Here is a 23,700-nt window from a genome sequence, read left to right as displayed (position 1 = left end):
GTCCATGATAATTCGTTTTTCTCGTGAGATCAATAAATTAGAGTTACGTTACAGTCCAATCAATATAGATGTGTGTGAATAACAAACTTTAATCTTCTGTGTGTACGTACACTTAGACGTTTTACCTAATTTTGAATATCGTTCAAACTTTTATATTCTCGTTTAATGTACTACTACGTACTATCCGGCAGAAAACCGCGGGCTAAACTTTATTTTGATGAAAATTCGTAATAATGTATTTTGTTATTATATTATTTATAATGGTTTGTGATTAAAATTTTGTTGCTTATATTATAATTTTTGTATTTTAAAAATATTTATTGAAAATCTGTCAATAAACATTTGCATGTAATAAATAAAATTATTTAAACCTTTGTGAAGTCTTTGCTATAGTTGTGAAGTAAGTAAAAAAATATAACTAACATGTAAAAAAAAATCTCATTTGTTAGTTTTTTAAGTACAAATTAGTTTTAATTCTAATAATTTTTTTTTTTTTACTTTTCTACAATTTATTTTATTTGATGTTTCCCTATTTACGTTTTTTTATTAAAAATATTTATATAATTAATTATTTAATATTAATTAAATTTTTTAATGGTATTTGAATGTAATTTTTTACACATCTTAAAGTTAGTTATATATTTGTAATTCCCAATTAATATAGTAGGATAGTCTATATATAGTGGTTGGTTGATACTCATAACAGGAAATGCTAAAATGGTTGCAAACACTACTAAGGAAATAATTAATAAGCTTACGTTATACAATTATTTGGGTCAATAGTTAATAATTATAGAATTGATGTTTTCTTTACAAGTGTTTTATTTTTCCTTTGATTTGAATCATACACACCTATTAAAACAGACTCGTGTGTAGCTTTTGTGTAAGTCTGTCAAAAATTCAACATGGTGATGTCATAGCCAATAATGTATGCTTCTAGATTCCACCTAAGAAACTAAAATAAGAAACAATTGTTATAAAATAGCAAAAGTGCTATATATTTCTTTACGAGGTTTGTATATTTCATCAACCACTCCTCTTTGCCGGGAATCCATCGCCCCCTAGCTAGACTTTTTCTTCTTTTTTCCTAGTATTAAATATTTAGAAATTGTGCAAGACTTGTCACCAAGAAGAAGAACAATATTTTCTAGTTGAACCTACTTCTTTGAGCTGTTTGAGCTTACTTACCATAAGAAAGAACATCTTCCTAGATGGAGAGTCGAAATATATGTGAAACATCAAACATAATATAGTGGTGAAATCATAAATTACTAATATTTTACTACTTATATTTGTGATACTGCGTAAAATTGTAACATGTTAATTTACAAGACATATGCACGAAACCATTATATTAATACACATGATGAATGAATAATTGTTTAACGATTATATCCAACCATTATTATAGTGACGATTTGACGAACATATGATGAAGAATAATTTAGTTGTTATAAGTTCACCAATTTAAACAAAAACAATCAAGTTAACCAAAAAAATAAAGGTTCACCAAACAATTTGTCAAGAATTAAAAAATGCCTATATTTTTGTCACTAGACACCTACATGATATAAATATCTTGGAAATAGTTTAGACCGACGTAACAAGTCGATCGATACTTCATTACAACCAAAAGGAAAACATATAATAATGGCATTTTACATTCGTTGTCCTCAGATGTTGGATGTCTATAGTACACGTGTAAACCAAGGCATGATAAAATCGTGACACGTAAGACATAACCGATCAGGATTTGTCTGCTTCACCAATGAATCTAGTAGTATCATCATCTGTTGTTTTCACAATCTGACGGTCGATAAAATTATAAGCATTTCACGCGATTTTGTGACCGTCCGATTGTAAACTGATTCTTTCGTCCCCACATTCACCGGATCGGGTAAGTTTGAAGTACAAATTTCGCCAACGAAATGATATATTTTTTCCTTTTTTTTTTGCAAAATTATTAGGAAAAATTATAAATAAAAGAGTTTTTTCTAAAAATTTGTTCATATACTTTTTTTTTTTTTTTAAGATTGTCAATTGTAACAAAAATGCCCCTACTAATATAAATAGTGAAGTTTTTAGGAGTTTGAACCAAAAAACAAACAGAAACCCCATATTAGTATACAACTGTGTAAAAAAAAAATTGAAAAAAATGTTTTGGATGTCAAAAATCAGTTTGTAAATTGCTGATTTCTGGTCTAAATTGTTTAGAATAGATTTTCTACGATTTTTCCTCTTTCTGAAGTATTTAGATTGTTCATTCTACAGTTTGTACATGTTCTACGAAGTTTAGACGAAAAATTTGTTCTAGAAATTTCAGAACCTTAATTTTGTATACAAAATTAAGAATATGTATTCTACGTTTTTCTTCATTCTACATCAATTCAGAATTTGTTTTCTAACGTTTTACCCTATATACTAAAAGAAGTAGAAAATATATCATAGACATTTTAGAATTTGTAATCTGTAAATCTTAGAATACCCTAAAAATTGAAAAAAAATAAATTAAATAAGGAAAGTGAATATTTTTAAATATTCTTAATTTATGGTTAAGACTTTGTAATTATTGTTTAGATTTGTTCTAATACATTTTAGAATGCGTATTCTAAATTATTTAGAAAATAAACAAATTAAGAAAAATCGACATTATACTTTAACGTGATTGGTAACACCATCTCTTCCACCTTCCACAAAAGCTTTCACTTACCTGTTTATGATGCAAATCTATGTTACTTGTGGTGTATGGACACTAGATGCCAAGAAAGAGTGGAGATTTATTGATGATGAAGAAAAACGTGCTAGATTACTGACTTTGCAACCCACTACGTCTCTTGAAGAGTTGAAGGTGATGGTTTCAAAAGACTATGAAATAGAGCAAAATATGTTTGATGTGGAATTCAGTTATCTACCCACAGAGGTTAAAGTTGATTGTCCTCCTGTTGTATTGACAAATGATAGAGGTATGAAAAATTTTCTTGCATATCTGAAAAAGATAAACATGATTCGGTTGTGTGTTACATTCAAAAGAGTAGTTGATGGTGATAGGAGTAAAGTCCAGTTCGATCTAAATAAGTTCCCAGTTGATACTAGCAATGGTTGTAATGTGGAAGTTGATGTGGGAAATTCAGTAGGTATTATTTCAAGGAATTCACCTAAGCCGACTAATGATGTATTAGAAAAGCCTACTGATGCTAATCTTGGTGATGCTGCTGGTTTAAAGTTGGAAGATTCAATGGTAAAAAGGGTAAATATTTCAGCAGTAAGGAAGCTTTACATGCTACTATAGAAATGTATGCAATGAAATATAACTGCGACTACAAGATTACAAAATCTGATAAGAGATGGTGGTGTATACGCTGCATTGATAGTGCTTGTAATTGGCGTCTCCGGGCTGAGTGTTTACAAGCGTCTACATATTTCAAAATTAACAAGTTTGTGGGTAACCATACATGTGCCCCTTAAAAAAAAAACTCATTTTGTAGGACTCCATCTGCAAGAACAATTGGACATCTCATTAAGCAAAGATATGAGGGTGTGAAGGAAGGTTCTAAACCGAATGATATAGTTAATATTATTCGTTCAAGGTACAGCTGCGAGCTAACATATCACCAAGCTTGAGAGTCTCGGGAGTATGCAGTTAACGAAGTTAGAGACATTTCTGAGAAAAGTTATGCTAAGATTCCAAAATACTTGCACATGCTACAAGAAGCGAATCCTGGTACGTTCACGAATTATGAAATTGACTTTGATGGAAGATTTAAATATCTATTTATTTCTTTTGGTCAATCAACAAGAGGGTTCTACAAGTCAATGCGGAAAGTGATAGTAGTTGATGGTACATTTTTGAAGAATAAATACAAAGGGGTTCTCCTAGTTGCTACAGTTGTAGATGGTAACTCCAATTTGTATCCAATCGCATTTGGAATTGCTGATTCTGAGAATGATTGTTCCTGGGAGTGGTTTTTTTTGCAACTTAAGATGGTTATAGCTGATGAAGAAGGTTTATCATTTGTGTCAGATAGACATACATCGATTGCTAAATCAATTGGAAACATCTATCCATTGGCTAAACATGGTATTTGCATCCACCACTTGATTAGTAATGTGATAACATATCATAAGGGCAGAGGTGTCGCTGGTAAGGTTGCAAAAGCATCAAAAGCTTATAGAGTTGCTGAGTTTGAGAAAGAATTTGGGCGAATTAACAATATTAGTCATGCTATTGGAAGTTATCTAGATGAAGCCGATGTGACAAAATGGGCTCGCCGTCATTTTCCGGGTTATAGGTATGACATTAACACCAACAATGCAGCTGAATCAATCAATGCTGCTTTGAGGACACCCAGAGAGTATCCAATAATTCCTTTGTTAGACAGCATCAGAGAAATGATGACACGCTGGTTTTATGAGAGTAGAGAGTTAAGTGCAAAGCATAAAGATCCTTTAACTGTTGAGGTGGAGAAAAAGATTTCAAGAAGAATAGAGAAAGGTAAATTCATGAACGGTTATTTGATGAGCAGATCGCAGATCCAGGTTAAAGGTAATGGAGTAGACTACATTGTTGACTTAGAAAGAAGGACTTGTTCATGTGGAAAGTTCAGCATCCAAAAACTCCCTTGTAGACATGCTATAAAAGGAGCTTTTGATATAGGCAAGGATCTATATCCTTATGCTGATGATGTGTATACCACTACTGCATGGAGATCGCAATATGAGGAAACTGTTAATCCAATAGGTGTTCCTGAAGAAGAATGGCGAGTCCCACAGCATGTTGAAGATGCAAAAGTTCGACCACCTGAAACAAGAAGACATCCAGGACGGCGAAGAAAAAGAAGATATGAATCCGCTGAAGACAAGATAAAATCATCACAAAACTCACAAGGGTCAAAGAGACATAAGTGTGCGCGGTGTGGCAAAGAAGGGCATAACAGAACGACCTGTGATATCGTGATATAACAATGGTTTGTGCATCAACTTAAGATTCATGTTTTTGAATTTTTGATTTCATTTATATTTACGGTACTCGTTATGTTTCAGGTAGCCTCTGGGTTGTGTTTCACGGCAGCTGCTTTGTGATGAATGATGGTGTTTGATAGTTTTTATTTTCGAGTAATAGACTCATGTGTTTTGAAATTCGTTGATGGTGTTGATTTAAGATTAATATAATACTCATGTGTTTTGAAATTCCTTGATGGTGTTTTCTTTCAATCAAACTTTCATTAAAACCAGAGTACAAAAAACAAGACTAACAAAAAGTGTTAAGACATCATATCATCTTCTTATAAAGCCGCGCCACTGAAACTGTCAATACGACTAGTACACAAATCCTCTGCTTGTTCGACTTCTCCATACTCTCTTTTGCAACCATTAGCTCTTGCCTGATGATCTCAATCATATGCTTCTCCATCTTTTCTTCCATCTCCTTCACCATCTCCTTTTGGAGCTCCACATTGTTTGTTACCATCTTTTTTAGATCCTCTAAGAGTTGGTTTTGTTTGCTTTCAACCATCCTAATCTCCTCTAGAAGAGCATCATCAACCCAACGGAACATGTGTTTCTCCTTCTTATCCTAAAATCATTGTTTCGATAACAATATTAAATAAATTTCAGCTATTGTGATGAATAAGGACTGATAAAAGTAAATTACCTTCACACCAACAACACATCTATAAAATCTTCTACAGGGATTCTCTTTCGTCTTTGAAGTGTAGGTTCTAATCTCTCCACCACACCAGCACCTACACGGAACTCCAACCTGAGAACTTCTCGACGGTAACCATGACGAACCAGCCGAAGAACGCTGGCTCATGGCTCCTATCAGTTTTTAGGATGAAGAAGAAGAAAGTATCGGGAAAGAAGAAGAAGAGAGTATTGGAGAAGAAGATCGAGTATTGGAAAAGAAGATCCCTAATTTTATTTTTTTCCCTAAATATTGAAATTAAAAACCGGGTCATCGGTATGCTTACATTGGGTCAACATTTAAATTGGGTCAATAGCTGGTTTAAATCTGATCGACATTTAATTATGGTTGATGCAAATCGGATATGTTTTTTGTGTTGCTATGTTAACATTTAAATCGTGTATGTTTTTGTGTTTTTATGCTTATGACCTTATGTTATTGAGTCTCATATTAGTCAGTCCTAAAGCAACACCATCAAGGATTAATACTAATGAGTCTTATATTAGTCTAACAAGCAAAAGCATCAAAAACCATCATTTACAAAATAATCATAAAGATACTTAATTAGCCAAGGTCTACAAACTCAGCCGCATACAGTGGATGCACATAATTTTTCATTCGATCCACTAGCACAGGATCCTTTGCTGCTGACCAAAGATCGACTGCCAACTTCAAACGAGCATGCTTGATGTTTTCATTGTCAATCAACTCATAAGATAGATTACGCATGTGACACTCGATATACTTCAGGGTATAAACTCCACAATCACAATTTGACCGATTTAATTTAGGTGGCATACGAACCTGGATGATCTCGTATTGAGTCAACAAGGGAGCTTTTCCATCAATCTTTTTGTGAATCTCCTTCACAAGACGAGGGAGGACATTAGCGAGTGGCTCAACGTGTCTTCTGCTTTGGTATTGCCGTATTGATTACAGTCAAAGACTTCAATTGTTCTTAATCTGAAGTTAATGCAAACTGAGATCCAGTGATTACCATTAATGAAGACCGGTGCATAAATTCTGTCCAAATCTACAGCCCAACTTTTTCCTGTCTTTCCATGAGATAAACAATTCACCTTTGGCATACTATAACAAAAGGTGATTCCAAGTGTGGGTTCGTCCTGCCGATCTAAACTTATTGTAGTCGGCCTTGACGTGCTCGCTAAACTGACAATTCATGAAACCTATACGATGCAACTCTAGGCGGCCTAAAGATGTATGCTCCCGAAAAATATACATCATTGCATCCATTCCTGAAAATATTTAAAGACTCAGGTTTGTCTTACTTAAAGAATATAAAATATAATATTTAAAAAGATTGATATGTACCTCGTTTCCAAGCCATTTGCAGCCCATCATGACTCGGTTAAATAATTCTAGATCAAGTAAAGTTGGACCCAGTTGAATGCTTCTGTAAACGTAAAACAATTGTAAGATTACAAAAAAAAAATGATAAATCATAACATGTATATAAAAATGTTTGAATCACGTACTCGAGATGCCTATTCCACTCTTCGAAAGCATTCCATAGATCATCAGAAACGAAAGTCAACACCGCATCCGGTTCATCTTTACCCGCGTCTTTGGGACTCAGTGTAGGATCAAATCTGGTCGCAACAGACTTTTGAGATAAGTGTCTTACTATGTTCTTTAGATAGTCTTGTGTATCTACATTAAGGTCTATCAACAAATTATCTAAATCAAACAGTTCAACCTGTGAAAAAAAAATATATATAAAAGGCTTTAGTTAAAGTTTACAACACATAAGTTAAAAGGGAGTTTACGACACATAAGTTACAACACATAAATTATGTTTACAACATACACATACAAACAAAGATATAACAAAAAGGAAAGACCACACAACATATTACAATATAACTAGATCGAACAAGGCATTGAGCTACTTCTTACGTACCGAAGTTTTGGGCTTCACTCGTGATGGACTAGGATCCACTTCTGCTGGCTTAGGATCCACTTCTGCTGGTCTGGATGGCTTCACTCGTGATGGACTAGGATCCACTTCTGCTGGTCTGGATATCAAGGCCTTGATATCTGATACATCTTTCTCCAATGTTAGCAATCGTTCCCCAAAGGTCTTTGTGAAGCTCTTGAAAGAAGAGTCAATCAACTCCTTAAAGAACCGCTTCATATCATCTCCATAAGAACAATGTGAAGTTGATGCTCGCTGAGATAGCACCATCCTTTTCCGTGTCTCTGCTCCATGGTCAACTTGCTTCTTCTTCCTCTTCTCTAAGCTAGACACTTCTGGGATATTAGCTTGTTTCTCACCACTCTCCCCTCCAACCGAAACTTCATTGTCCCCTCCAACAGTCAGAGATTGTTCCACACCAACATCCTCAATGTTATCATCTTCCACACCATATCCTTCTGACACTTTCCCAAATATGATCTCCAAAATCATAGCCAGATCTGATCAAAGCTTCCAATTTTTCCACTTCACAATCTTTAATTTCATCACCCCTCAAATATTCAATGGACTCCAATACATCAAAGTTTCCAGTGGAGGAAATGCATGGATAAACAACATCCTGACAAAAAAAAAAAAAAAAAACCAATTCAAAAAAAAACTCAACATATTCGCATATAAACTTTTTTTTTTTTAAGAAAAAGTCAACTGACCTTGTTTCCAATTGATTTCTCTACAAGAAGGAGCTCATCATAGGATACTTTAGCAGCACCTTTCCAATTAGAGATTCGGCTAACTGTAATCTCTGTGTCAATCTTCTCTCCCATAAGTTGTCCAATGAGAGGAATGGCTTCCATAACCCAAACTTGAAGAGCATATGAGAAACCATTGAGGATGTAACTAATGGGGTTCTTCAGTTTCTTTCTTGCTTCCACTATAGAGCTAACTAAATGGTCAAAAGCTACAAGACCCCAAGGATAAGTCCTAACCTTCTCTAGATCCATGACCAGCTTGATGTATAAATGTGGTATAGCTTTCTTCTCATCCTTAGCCACTACCAACCCAGCAATCGCGCAAACATACACAAACCGGATTCTATCTTCTTGTTTTCCCCACGATGGAGCTGCTTCAAGGTGGGTCTTCATCAAGGTTTGAATGGTAATGATACCATCCCTCTTCAACAATTTGCTCTAAAACCCATTATCATCTGTCCAACTCTCTGGATCATGACTGAAATCGTCATTATGCTTAAGACCAGTAACAGCATGGAATTCTTGCATTGAGAATCTAAGCGGCTTCTTACCAAACACAAACCACAGCTCATGTTTTCTCTTAGTCACCAACTGCCTACACATGATGTTGTGTATCAACCGAGCTGAGTACGCAAGACCATTCTCATACAATGCAAATACAGATGCGAAAACTGGATCACTCTTCACAATCTCATACTCTTCTGGTAATGCCTTCTTGATTTTCTGTAAGATAGACATTCGACAAGTGTTATTTATCTGTCCAACTTGTGGCTTGCTTCCATCTTCCATAAACCGTTTAGGGTACTTCTTTTCCATTCCTGCCGAAAAAAGTAAAAGATGAATTAGTATAAATTAGCCAAAACTGAAATAAATCATAACAATAATCAACAAAGATATTAGAAAATTACATACTAAAGATTACTAAAAGTATGATTTAAGAACAAGAAAACTCTGGTTATTAATCATTTAGATGCGAAACAGGAATTTAAAGACAAAAATACACTAACGAATTGAAAATTAAACAAAGTAAGACTTAACGATCTTAGTTTAATCTTAGAAAATGATAACTTTCATATAAGATATACACTTGTTTTGGTTTCTTCTACGCATACACAACCACATACTACAATAGTAGGAGGATCCAAGCCTAAGAAAAAAGCTACTAACTTTGATGTCAGATTCTAACATGAACATCAACCGCAGGATGATGGTAAAACCACCTTCCAAACTCATATTTCAAGATCCAAAATCATAAATTTATGAACTCCAATAGTAATATTCAGCTCTAGAACAACCATTATATACAACGAAGCCTAATAACTTCCAATTCATGTGTATATGAATGGAAGAAGCCATCATAAAAACACTCCGGTTTTAAAAAATTATCGAATCCACTACTGTTAATTTGGTTCAAGAACAACTACTGTAACCAAAGTAGCCTAATATCTTCAAATATATGGGAAACTACAACAGCTTCACATTAGCATGAAGCCTCAGCGCATTGAAGAGCAAAGATAATATCTTTCATTAAGGAAAGCTATGCTTAAGACTGTTAGAGCACCACCCACAATAGCCAGAGTTTTGTGATAAGCGCAAAACCTGAATTCAACAAAAAAAAAAAAAAATTATAGTTAAGGATCTTAGTTTAAATTTCCAATCTTTCATATGAGATATACACTTGTTTTGGCTTAAGAAATAAAGTAGAGACGTATGTCAAATACCAAACCGAACCCATTGTTAATCAGCTTTTTTGTAATATAGCTCTTTGTTAGTTTTAAAATATCCAAAAATAGTTTCATAAGAAAACAAAAGTATACTCGTGAACACTTAAATTGTTTAATTGCCTACGTCAAAAGAAAACAAAAGAATACTGGTTCCATAGTGTCAAGAAACATAGGATGAATCTAAGTTTGAAATTTAGATGGTAGTCCATATATAATGTGGGGATGGTTAAATTTTTCCTCATCTCAAAGGAATCAATTAGAAATCAGAGATCAATGGTTGTTAACCAATTATTTAGAAGGGAAATGTGAATCTGAATCATGATAAACACATGATTTGTACATAGAAAATACGAAGAAAAAAAACAGAGCGACAAAACTAAATGTTGCGATTTGAGCGTGTGTTAGTTCAGGTTTGTACATGAACGTAATCTACGAGTGGGCAAGAAACATCTCTTTTAATCACGAAATTATTGTAATCAACATGCAAAAATTGAAATCGAATAAGAAAAAATTGGGTTGAAATCTGGTTTGAAATGGAGTGAACAAATTTAAATAATCTTAAGAAACGAACACAACATAACAATCAACATGCAAAAAAATCCAGAAATCTACATACCTAATACATGGAGAGATGGAGCAATGGTGAAGATGGAGATGTGGTGAGATGGTGAAGACGATGAAGAGGGAGAGACGGCGGAGGATGGTGATGGAGAGACACGATAGAATACCGGGACGATGGAGAGACGGCGGAAGATGGTGACAATGGAGAGAGACGCTGGTGGCTAAGGAGAAGATGGAGAGAGACGGCGGTGAGGTTAAAGATGGAGGAGAGAGACGACGGTGAAAAGTTTAGATTTTTTCCTTTTATTTTTTTAAGGGTTTCGCTTTCTTCCCTACCCAAATATTATAATTATTTTTCATAAACACCCAATATCCCATTAAAATTGATAGTTTCCTAATTTGATTTGATTAAAATCTACAAATTAAATCTGAATTTGTAATTGAGGGTATTATTGAATCTGAATATATAATTAAGGATATTATTGACTTTTAACTACATCCTAAAACCCATTTAACCAAACTTTTTTAAAAAAAGTGTAGATGGACAAAAGTTGGGAAAAAGCTCCTTTATTTATAGTGTTCCCAAATTATAATGCCATAGGAAAAAATTTAAGAAACGAAGTTAATAATCAGAAAAATCGTGGATTAAAGCCATGAATTGTTTGTANAAAAGTTTAGATTTTTTCCTTTTATTTTTTTAAGGGTTTCGCTTTCTTCCCTACCCAAATATTATAATTATTTTTCATAAACACCCAATATCCCATTAAAATTGATAGTTTCCTAATTTGATTTGATTAAAATCTACAAATTAAATCTGAATTTGTAATTGAGGGTATTATTGAATCTGAATATATAATTAAGGATATTATTGACTTTTAATTACACCCTAAAACCCATTTAACCAAACTTTTTTAAAAAAAGTGTAGATGGACAAAAGTTGGGAAAAAGCTCCTTTATTTATAGTGTTCCCAAATTATAATGCCATAGGAAAAAATTTAAGAAACGAAGTTAATAATCAGAAAAATCGTGGATTAAAGCCATGAATTGTTTGTAATTTTTAAATATTTTAGTTTTTGGGTATAAAATTTAGTTTCTTAAAAAAATGGTAATTTATTTAATTTTTAGTTTTTAACCATGATATTTCTACTAAACGTTTTTATGCTTTTACTGTTACTATTTTTATTTTGTAATTATTGATAAATTATATTTTATATAAAATATATTTAAAAAATGAAAGAAGTGATGAGTATTTTTGGAAAGAGACACAATTTTGGTTTTTCTTTGAAAAATTGATAGAACATTCCAAATTTAAATGTCTTATTACTCTAAAAAAATAATCATGTACAGATACAAAATAGATATAAAACAGAAACCAAAACGAAAAATCCCAAAAATTATAGCCAACCAAAGCCTAAATTTTATATAATCACTCATAGTGACCAAAGAATATAATGAAACAATCCCTGCGAAAAATCTAGGCACATGTTTTCATATGATAGTTTCTAGATTTTTATTTATAATAATAATGAAACATAATTAAACATATAATTGATTTGCCTAGTTGCTGAGTTCGTTACATGTGATGTGTTTTATAGAAGAAGTGAAACCATTGTGGTCGCACCATGGGCCATTATTAGTCTACATATTGTGGTATACCACATACATATAAAAACAATGAACCTAATGTACCAAATACATATAAAAGTAATGAACCAAATACAGATCAATTGGGTAAATGTTTTTGTCATAACTGATAAATCCAAGAACACGCTTGCTCTACGACAGATTCCCTTATATTAGGTGGGATAAAGCAAAATACATACCTATTCAACAACTTTTGGTTTTGAATCAACCATGATGTTATTTCTTTTAAACAAGAGTGTTACTATCATAGCTAAATATAAAATTGCATTTCTGGTTTACAGTTCATTTTTCGTTATTAAAACTTACACCATCTTCAATTCATCTTTATTTCTATTTTTGTAATGGAATTTGGATTCGATTTTATTTCAACTCATCTCCCTTTTTATCTCCAAAATAGAAATTTCTATTTTTTTCTCTCTATATTTGAAGACTTTCATTTCTATTTTACACTAAAATTTGTAGATCTCTATTTTTTACTCTAAAATAAAGTAGGGTTGGAGCAAAACCAACTCTAAAAATAGAGTTATCTTATTTTGAAAAAAAAATGTAGAAATGGATTGGAGATGTTCTTATATGAGTTCTTCTCATAAAGATTATGTTATAAATTAGATTTTTTCTATCTAGTAATATGTTAATAAAATATCATCTAACATTATTGTGATGTTTAGATTCTAGTAATATGTCTGGGGGTTCGCCCTATTTTTCTCTCCCAAGTCCAGCCGCCGCCGAGAAAAATAAGAAGTCTTTCATTTGCCCTCTCCGGCCACCGGGCTCCATGCCGGAGCTGTGGGAGGGCGTAGTTCTTTCGTCTTGCTTCCTAGTCTATGTTCTCCTTGGTTTAGATCTGTTATTTTCGGTGTAGTAGCTGTTGTCACAATCCTCCTTTGAAGCGAAGTTCGATTGAAGAAGAGGAAGCCTTCGCCGGCGAGATCTGGTTGTGGTAGAGACGTTTCTGTGTGTTAACGGGATAGTCTTGGTTGGGGCTTGGTTCTGGTGGTTCTCTAGCGGCAGGTGGTGTGAAGGAGACGACCGCTCGTTTCCTGGTCTGGTATGGTATCTCTTTCGATCTTTTCTTCTTTGGACTGCGGGTTTTTCAACTAGGCTGTGTTGTTGGTGTTAGTATGGCTTCAATCGTTGGTTTCAAGTTGAGAAGTTTGTGGTTTGTGTCTTCTCTCAGACTTACATTCTCTGTTGGTTTGTACTGAATCCTTAGTTCTTCTGCTCTATTTGGTCTCCTGGCTAGTCAGTGTTTGCGCTATATGCTAGGTTTCGTTCCTTCTGCTTGTCATCCGGATGGTAATTTGTTGCTAGCCATCTACTAGCTCTCTTCTGCAGATCTTTTGAACTGCGGTTTTGGGTTTTAGGCATAGTAGTGGATTCGTCTTTCAGCTGTTCTCTTGCGAGGAGGTCACCAGTTTTGATTCTGTAGATGGTTAAAGCTGGGTCGACGAGGGTCTGCGTGTAAGAGCTGTTAGTCCTCCTTGGCTTGTCTCAGGTCGAATCTCAAGGTTATCTTCCTTGTCCCTAGTTTGGCTCGCCTTCTTCCGACTGGTTTTGTGCGACGGGATGGTTGTGGTTTCTGTTTCTCTGATATCGTTCGAGCTTGCTTTCGTTCCTGCCGGTGCTGATGATGGTTTGTCGACGGTGTGCTATCAAGGTTTATAGCACTTCCGGTCTTATTGGTACTCTCCGGCTCTTACAGGTTCTATGGGAAAGCTTGTGAGCTTCTTTCTGATTCAGCTGGGCAGTTTTAGATCTTTGGTTTTTGTTTATTCCTTAGTGACCTGTTTTTCTAGGTTATTTAGTCTTTGTATCTTTGTTTCCGGAAGTGTGTAACTTGCCGGCTTAAGCTTCCCTTGTTTGGGCTTAGTGCTTCCCTTGTTTGGGATTAGTCTTAGGTGATTTCTTTGTTTTCACCTTTTTGTATTCAACAGATGTAATCTGTTCAATGATAATATAAACCTAGATGACTAAAAAAAAAAAAGATTCTAGTAATATGTCTATCTAGTAACATATAATGTTTACCAATCATAACAAAAATTTCAAACCTCACATCACTAAATAGTCTAGATTAGTGTTGTTTGAACTTGTGTTGGTCAAATTGTTAAATTTCATTGTAAGAAACTAATTGAAGAAGTGAAGTGACTTTAGTGCAGTGGTAGGAGGTAAGTCTAATTATAGAAGGCACCATCATAACCGAGATCGAATCCCGGTTCCTACAAATGTAAGAATTTGGCTAATAGGTCAGCTAGTCGTGGTCCAATAGTTTACCAAAAAAAACTAATTGAAGAACTTTTTGACCATTATTAATTGGGAATCATTTAATATGGTTTGTGGACAAGGGAACAACATTTGTTGAAATATCGTTTAATTGGGAATCATTTATGCATGGCGCAGCATCTTACATGGCCGAAATTTGTTGAAGCAGGGATTAATGAAGACAATTGGGAATGGTAGAACCACTTATGTTTGGAAAGAGAAGTGGCTTTTTGACAAACATCCTCGAGCACCCTATCGGCTACAAACTTTCTTTGAGGTGAACTTGCAAGTTGCTGATTTAAGAGCCTCAGTTGATGGACAGTGGGATATGGGGAAGATTTATAGTTTATTTCCACCGGATGATGCTAAACAGATCTTAGCAATGGACGTTGCGTAGGCTAAGGAGGATCGATTCATATGGCCTTACACAGCATCGGGAGCTTATTCGGTTAAAAGTGTTTATTGGTTGCTCCGAACCCTGCCTACATTATATACACCTCGCTCAGAGGATGTCATCAACACTACTGCGCTGAAGGCAAAGGTTTGGTCTGTAAGGACAGTCCCAAAAATTAAGACATTTCTCTGGAGAATGTTATCTGGGGCTCTGGCTGTTTCTGAGAGGCTTGCATCGAGAGGGTTACTGATAGATACAAGATGTATGGTGTGTGGTCATACGGAGGAGACTATCTGTCACATGTTGTTTAAGTGTCATGTAGCTAGACAAGTTTATGCGGTATCAAATGTTCCATCACCACCTAATGGTTTCTCGGACCATGATGTGGTGAAGAACTGGGAATTTTTGATGGGTTTAATGCAGGAAGAGAGACAGCCGGAGGAGATTCGCCGAACTATTCCCTGGTTGTTATGGGGTACATGGAAATGGCGAAATAACTTTATTTTCCAAAGTAAGCAAATGGATATTCAAGAGTTGGTGAACAAAGCTTATCAGGAATCCTCACAGTGGGTCGCAGCTCAAGTTGTGGTTGCTTCTTTGGATAAATATTTGGTTGTAAAGCAACCAAGTATTGAGATGAAGTGGAGAAGGCCAATGGTAGGGGTTGTAAAATGTAACATTGCTGCTTCATGGAGGAATAAATTAACAATGGTTGGTGGAGCGTGGATTACTAGAGATTGTCAAGGCCATGTGTTACATCATGCAAGGTCTGCCTTACAGGCTACTGACACGGGGATTTTAGCAAATCTGCGGTGCTCACTATGGGCATTGGAGGCGTTGCAGATCTTACATGTGACTAGGGTGGAAGTGGTGATGGACAACGCAGCAGTGGTTGATGCAATTAACAGTCCGTGTGAGTGGCCAAGATACGCTTTCATATTGAGAGACATTCACCTGATACTAGCAAGCTTTGACTACTCGGAATGTCACCAGGTGGCGATATCAGCGAATCAGGTGGCTGTGGTGATTGCAAAAAGTGTTACGTCATATCTATCACTTGGAGGCCCTTCGTGGTTGCATGAGCAGGTGCGGGCTGATATGGGTTTTTAGTTGTAAGTTGAATAATTCAAAGAATCCATAAAATTTTACCTAAAAATAATAACAATATTATTATTAAATGTTTAGTAATTAGAGTAAAATAAAAATGAAACAAACCAAACAACATAAGAAGATAGAAAAGTCTAATTTCTTATTGAGTTATTTACAATTTTACTCTTTAAAACCTAGGGTTAAAGTTTTAGATATAATTAAATCTAATTTAACATAAATGAATTCATAAAGAATATAAGATTATGATTACATATTATACAAAAATTATGAATATTATTAATTAAATTAGTTAATAAAAAGCACATTGGGTTATCAGTTCGGTTTGGGTTTAAACCGAACCAAACCGAACCGTTTGGGTTGAGAAAAAACTTAACCAAATGGTTCGAGAGTAGGATTGGGTCTGGTTTGGGTCGGTTTGAGTTCGGTTGGGTTGGTTCGGTTCGGATCGGTTCGGTTAAAATGCCCACCCCTAGGGACAAGTACGGTTACTCCAAAATAAACGATACAAAATAATGTTTGATTGGTGAAAAACAATTTGCGGTACTGAATTCATATTATTTTATTAATAACTAGTATAATTATATATTTTCATTTTTTGTATCAATAAATAAAAAATTTAATTTCAAAAATTGTTATTATATTAAAAGTTTCAAAAAGAAATCTATGGTTATTAGAAAAATGGATTTATTATGTTGACCAAAAAAAAACTGGTTTTATTAATGATTATATATGCATATATATATACTACTAAAATTACTATTATTTATAGAATGATTTTGTTTTTTAGTACATTCTAAAAGGAGAGAGAACACAGAAAAGTTATTTTTTATTTGTTATTTGCATATATATATGTAGGTGTATATGTGTATGTAGATAAAAGATATATAATTATTATCATAAAAATCGAAAAAGTATATATATTGGCGGTTTTTCTTAAAATCCGCTGGATAAATGGTGTTTCTGTTTGAGAAAGCGGAACAAGGCTTTATCCTTTACATAAAATCGCATCTGCTTTTTTTTTTTTTTTGGAAAAACGCAAATTGTAAAAAAATTTATGATTGGTGTAATGCAAGCGTTTTTTTGGGAAAAATATTTTGAAACCGCTCCTACTGGTTGCCGATCACAGCCTTATAAGAGCAAGTTTATCGCAGGGTTCATAGAGGAATCCTTAGTGTTTTGTTGAAAAAAAAAAAATCAAAACAAAACAAAAAAAATGTAAGATCTCCCCTTATATAGTATACTCGGATCGTGGGTTAAGAGACGCTACATGTCGTCTTTCTGTTGGGCGAACTGAATAATACAAAACGAAAAAAAAAAAATTGTTTAACATCGATTTTATTATTTTTCCTCTCTCTCTCTTTCTCTTTCTCTTTCTCTTTCTCTTTCTCTTGCGATTGAATTCCCCAAACCAGAAAAGAATTTGGAATCAGAATGAAGGGTTTGGAATCATGGTCTGTAATCAGAGGAAGGGTTTGGATTCAATGATTCTTCCTCGTCTCCGGTGAGTGATATAATTTGGTGTTAGATTTAGGGATTTGATTTGATTTGTCGATGAAATTGGAATCAATTTGACGAAGATTCCGTAAAAGGATTATGGAATCGTGTCCTTTGTGTGGTTCGTGCTTGGGAATAGCTCCACATTCTGAAATCGTGTTCTTGTTTATGGTGCTAGTAGTCGCATTTGAGTTTGATTTCTGGATCTCATGGTTCTTCTTGACGTTATTGTGTTAAGCATTCTGATTCATGGTTTAATTAGTTAGGAGGAAACTGAGGAACCTAAGCTAGAAGATGTGATGCGTAGAGCTGCAACTAAAGATGGTACATTGATTTTGACAACTTTGAATGAAGCTTAGGCAGCTCTGGGATCTGTAATGGATGTCCTCTTTGAGAGTTTTAGAATTGGTAAAGGAACAAGAAAGCTTTTGATGTGCTGTGTAGAGCTGCAACTAACGATGGTGATAATTTCTCTGGATGCTAAAGAGTATTCGCGTTGCAATGCATAAGCATTGTTTCAGACTTGAAACAAAAGGTGTTCATTTCTCTAGTGGCGACGCTTATTTCATGACTCCTTCTTATTTGAAAGTGATGTGGAGAAGAATCATTTTCCTTCGGATTGTACTTGAACAAGGTTACAACTTTGTTTTCACGGTATGTTTCTTAAACTCTTGGTAACTGAAAGCCAGAACTTATTGGTTCGTATATTGATTGATTCATTGTCTTCCCTTTTTGGTCTCCAGGATGCTGATGTGATCTGGTTCAGGAACTTATTTGTTTTTCAAAGCTTTCAGTATTTAATGTTGTCTTCTGATTCTTTTTATGAACTGCATTTGATTGAGACCTCTTGTGAGATCATTCACATACTTACAAAGCCTTAGTCTGCTTGGCAGGGAATACTGTGTCCTTTTTGTTTGATAAACTCACATGACACATATGTCATGTATTTTGGGAGGCTAAGCGTGGCATTTCCCAAGGTATATATTGTATTGTATTAGCATGAAGGATTGAGCTATAAATTGGTTGATATATGTGTTGGAGATAGGATGTATTTTATATGTTTTATGGTGTCATGAAATCAGAATTGCATTTTGGGTTTGGTTTGATACTTAAGCTGCTCATATATGTGTCTCTGTTTTTTTTATTTGAAGAACTATTATTATGTGTGTATATCCGAAGAATTGATTGGTTTAGTGAGCAGAGTAGAGTGAGTAAAGAGATGGCTGGGCACAAGATCGCACATGCAACTTTGAAAGGTCCAAGTGTTGTGAAGGAGTTAGTAATCGGTCTCGCACTATGGCTTGCGGCTGGTGGGCTATGGAAAATGCATCACTGGAACGAGTAGAGGAAAACAAGAGCCTTCTATAATTTGCTTGAGAAAGGATAGATTGGTGTTGTTGCTGCAGAAGAGTAAGTTAGTAATAGAGGGAGATTTGATGATGACGATTACCTCAAATTCTAGTGTTTGCTATTAAAAAGGCTGCAATGTAACATACATACAAATTAAACACTTGCAAATCGAATTCTTGTGTTTGCTCTTTATTTACCAAAACAAGATCCAAATATTTTTGATTTTGCCACTATCTAAAACAAATTAAACACTTGCAAGATGATTTGGTTGAGAATATTTGGGCAAAATTTGGAGCTAATCAGTATTAAAATTAATCATTAATCTCTCCATTTATAAATTGCACTTCTGTTGTAATATGTATTAATGTTTTTATTATGTTTTGTATGTTTGAAAATAAATAAAAATGGAATATTTTCTAATTTTATAAAATCTTAAATGTTTACACATTTATACCACTTCTATTCTATTTAAAATTTTTAAATTTAAAAAAACAATATTTTCAAAAATAAGAGACCTAAAATAAGAACCTACCAATAAAAGAGAAAATTTTATCTAAGAGATCATGAGTTTTTATTACTCTTGATATGATCTATGTACTGATAGGGGTCAGTAACATACTTAATATTTCATGTGATTTACTCTTGTAGCGGTTACATATCCCCGGAATACGTGACGCGAGGCGTATTCTCAACAAAATCTGATGTCTTTAGTTTTGGAGTCTTAGTTCTTGAGATTATATGTGGTCGACATAACATATTCTCCAACGAGTCGGATACTACAGCTGAGAATTTAGTCACATATGTGAGTTCCAAAGAAGAACTAAGTTCTTGGTTGATGATCCAATGACTAAACCAACAATATATTCTTATCATTGGGTTCTTGATTGATGGTTTAATTTTGTTACAGGTTTGGAGGTTGTGGAGAAACGGGTCACCATTAGAAATCATAGATCCAACCATTTTAGAGAATATTCAAACCAATGAAGTGACAAGATGCATCCACATTGCGCTCTTATGTGTTCAGAAAGAACCAAAAGAGCGTCCCAAGTTGTCGACGATCATGTTGATGCTAACTAGCAATACCCACATTTTACCTACTCCTAATCCACCTGGATTCTTGTTTCCAAATGGAAGCAACCAAGAACGAGTACCGGAGTGCATAGAGTTGAGGCAGTCTATGATAGGGTCCAATTCTCTCATACTGTCAATTAATTCATAAAAAATTTAAGAACTCCCCTTCTAACAACCCACCAATAAATATGCTCTAAGTTTGTTCACTTTTGCTGTTTGTGAAATTAAAAAATAAAATAAAATAGAATTGATATCAGATATAAGCCCTAACTTTATATGGGCCAATCTTTTTGTTTCTTACCCTTTTAAACCTCTAACTTTGCCTGTTAAACGTTTCCTTCAACTTTTCCAGATCAGATATAAGCCCAGGAGTAGGCCTAACATCAGTTTTGTGTCACTAGATAGATTACAAATCTTATTTATTTGGATTTCCTTTTAATATCTAATATCTTTTGTCACTTTCTTTTTTAACCTCTTTTATTTTTTCTTCTAATCGTAGGTTCCAAGTATTGGTTCGTCAAGTCTCAAAGTGAATGATACAGTAAATGAATAAATCATGCTTCTATCCTCAATTTTGATTTTGATTCGGTCATATATCAAATAAATGTGTTTGTTTTTCGAGATGTATACGAATAATGCACTCAAACGCCACGTCATATTGATATTGTATTGTTTTGTGTCACATATGTAGTTTTTTTTGGTCAACAAACATTCCATTAAGGCTCTGATTGGCAGGAGACTTTTAAAACTTTAAAACAAATAAAAGACTTGACAGCTAATAATTTGCCAATCAGACTTTTTTTACTTTTATTTTTTTAAAAGTTTTGTAAACCACTTTTATTTTTCTCTTCGTTGTTTACTCAGAATTTTTAAAGCCTCAAATTCAGGCTTTAAAATTAAACAAATAGAAAAACTTTATTTTTTTTTCTTCCCATTATATTTAAAATCTCTCCACAAGTTTATATATATATTTTACATAATTTTATTTTTATAAATTAATTTTTCTTATTTTATTCTCTTTCTTTTAAGATCCATTTCAATAATAATTATTTTTATTTTCATTATTTTCATTATTATCATTAATATCATCATTTTAATATATTTTAATAATAAAAGTAATAGTTATCTTATTAAAAGTATTTGTTACCAATCAAATTTTAACAGTTAAAGTTTTTAAAGTTTCTACAGATAAAGCATTTACAGCCAAATTCTCTACAGCTAAAATTTTAAAGTTAAAGTCTTTACAGTCATAAGTAACAGCCGTTACCAATCAGGGCCTAAATTAAGTTATAAAGTTTTTGGTACTCCCTTCTAGGGAACCATGATACAACCAACTAACTTACAAAGGAAAAAAACGATCTCTGGTGTGTTGCTTGAACAAGTGCACAACATCCAGGTCAAACTACAACATAAAAGATAATAAGCTTTAAAGCTAACGAACAAACAGCTAAAGCAAAGATAAGAAGGTAATGAAACCATAAAGATAGTGTGATCCACTAAGAAGATAGGCCACATGAAATGGCGGAAGGCTGACCAAGACCGAATCACTGGCCACAGAACGACAAATTGCCACACTGGAATAAAAAGATTTTGACGGGTTTTTAAAAACCTAACTCGCACTAAAGATGATGAATCTTCAGCTCCCTGAAAAGGGAGGCAGCATGTAGGTTGGGAACGAGTTCCCAAAAGTCGAATGCCGGGAAAAGGGTCTAAGATAAAACCACATTGCCACACCACATTGCAAGATCTAAACCAAGTGGATAAAGAAGGGCGGAGAACATAACGAAACCAAGTAGTCAAAGGACATTGAAATGATGAGGAAACTTTTGTATTATATCTCTCAATACATGAGGAATTTCTCCCACTTAAAGAGGAAACTGAAATGTTTTCAGTAAACTGCCTGCTTAGTATTGCATTATTTTCAAATATGCCAAAGCGTAGATGGGCACAAAAATCTCTTTTCTTTGAGATGCATAAAAAGAAGGTGCTCTCCCCTGAGGAGGAATTAGACATTACATTCCATAATAGTAATTGGCTTTTAAAGCAATACCTTAAAGCCAAAATTCTTATAGAATTAATATTAGTACATAACCAAAAATTAATGGACCTAGCCTCAAATGATTTTAATCTAATGGACAAAAATGGCTTTAAGTATGCTAGTCTAGTTGAGAAATTCTTGGGCCTGGCCCAGAAATGATTTAACAATTGCAACCCTAATTCATAGGTTTGGTGCTCTAGATAGAGGGCACAACAACGACGGCCGCCTGAGGCGAGGTTGGCGGCTGGGCACACGCGTCGGAGGCGAGATCTGACACAATCACCGCTTAATGAATCTATATCTCCAACACCTAGATGGGATAGTGACAACGGTGAGAACAAACTGCGGTTGGACATGGACATGACCGGCAACGGCGACACCGGATCTGGAAGACCCAAACAATGGCCGCCAGAGAAGCCAACCGAGCAAAATCCATGCTCTCAAGACTTCTCGCCTCCTCAAGATTGAAGGATCTAGGATTTCGCGGAAGAAAGAGGAAGCAGAACTCTCTGACGACCAGAACGTGCGGTGGAACTAGGGAACAGACGGTTGACAAGGCGAGATATTGATTTCTGGCCACCAGATCTAAAAATCCAAGTACTGCCTCGACGGAAGATAAACCAGCAAATCTCACAGCAATAGAGATTGAGATGTGGGTTTTGTCTTGGCAGAAAATGGAACAACATCCATCGGCTAGACTCAATCCCCATCTATAGCAATCGGAAAGAGCAAGATCTTTTGCAGATCCATGTGAGGAGGCTCTTCGGCTAAACGCCGAGACACAATCTTGACCACCGTAGGTTAGAGTAGCGAATGGCGAATAGAGTAGCCATGTGGTGGTTTGGGTAAAAGAGAAACTTTGGAAGAGAACAGAGAAATTCAGAACCAGAGATCTATGTTCTGGATTCGAGGCGGCGAGGGATTCTGCAGGTGGTTGTTGCAGATGAATGCCTACAAGATCTCCGACCGCCAGATCTGGCAAACTAGATGAAGCACGGTGGTCGAGAAAAGAACTTCGGTTATAAACCGAGAAGGAATCAGCTCCAAAGGAGGTGAGTGAGCCGCTGAAGTGCAAGTCGAAGCATAGAAGACTCAGCGAGGAAGCCGGAAACAGAAAGAGAACAGAGGAGAAGCAGAGAGGAGGAGATTCAGTTCGACGCTAGCGAGCAAAGGCTCTACCGGCGTCGGAGAATGGAGAAGTTTTGGTTGTCTCATTAATAGTGCCCGAGAGAGAGTTTTGTGTCACATATGTAGTTCAGTATATGCATTTTTGTCACGTGAAATTTAAAAAGTCTATTAAAGCAACTCATAAAGATAGTTGTCACACTAAACTTGGAATAATATATCAAAGGATTTTAATCTCTCTGCCCCCTAATTTAAAATTGTATTTAAATGTTTATTTTTATTTAGATAATTAGTAAAAGACAAATACATTTAAGGTTTCTTCCATATTTACAGATTCAACTTAATTTTGGATCTAGATATGGATATCCATATCTATTTCGGATCTTAAATCCCCAAATCCATAACCAAACCCTAATTTCTTTATTTTCTTTTTTTTCTTCTCGTGTTTCTTCTCCTCCGACTCGAGTCGACACTCGATAGTTACAGAGGAGGATCAATCTCTTAATCCAATCTCGTTTCATCTTATTCTTCTCTTCTTCTCTCGATACTCTCGTTTTTTTCT

At 34.6% G+C, this 23,700-nt stretch overlaps 4 protein-coding genes and 1 pseudogene across 4 annotated transcripts; 3 read left to right on the top strand and 2 right to left on the bottom strand.

Annotated features, from left to right (window-relative positions):
- LOC104772941 lies at window positions 3,814-5,079 on the top strand. The gene is made up of 2 exons (XM_010497496.1): window positions 3,814-4,788; window positions 5,041-5,079. The coding sequence occupies exons 1-2, from the start codon at window positions 3,814-3,816 to the stop codon at window positions 5,077-5,079; spliced, it is 1,014 nt and encodes a 337-aa protein (XP_010495798.1).
- Window positions 5,270-5,812, bottom strand: LOC104772939 (uncharacterized protein At4g04775-like). Its single transcript, XM_010497495.1, has 2 exons — window positions 5,651-5,812; window positions 5,270-5,572 (listed from the first exon to the last, which is right to left on the bottom strand). Exons 1-2 carry the CDS (start codon window positions 5,810-5,812, stop codon window positions 5,270-5,272), a joined length of 465 nt encoding a protein of 154 aa, XP_010495797.1.
- LOC104771978 lies at window positions 7,527-9,210 on the bottom strand. The gene is made up of 2 exons (XM_010496613.2): window positions 8,330-9,210; window positions 7,527-8,238 (listed from the first exon to the last, which is right to left on the bottom strand). The coding sequence occupies exons 1-2, from the start codon at window positions 8,759-8,761 to the stop codon at window positions 8,056-8,058; spliced, it is 615 nt and encodes a 204-aa protein (XP_010494915.2). The 5' UTR covers window positions 8,762-9,210; the 3' UTR covers window positions 7,527-8,055.
- LOC104772938 lies at window positions 15,146-16,060 on the top strand. Its single transcript, XM_010497494.1, has one exon. The coding sequence runs from the start codon at window positions 15,146-15,148 to the stop codon at window positions 16,058-16,060; it is 915 nt and encodes a 304-aa protein (XP_010495796.1).
- On the top strand, window positions 17,249-19,109 carry LOC104771977 (annotated as a pseudogene).

The sequence above is a fragment of the Camelina sativa genome, chromosome 20 (assembly GCF_000633955.1).
Source record: "Camelina sativa cultivar DH55 chromosome 20, Cs, whole genome shotgun sequence".
NCBI classification, from domain to species: Eukaryota; Viridiplantae; Streptophyta; class Magnoliopsida; order Brassicales; family Brassicaceae; genus Camelina; species Camelina sativa.
Note: the sequence above shows the minus strand (reverse complement) of the source record. Positions and strands in the feature narration are given on the sequence as shown.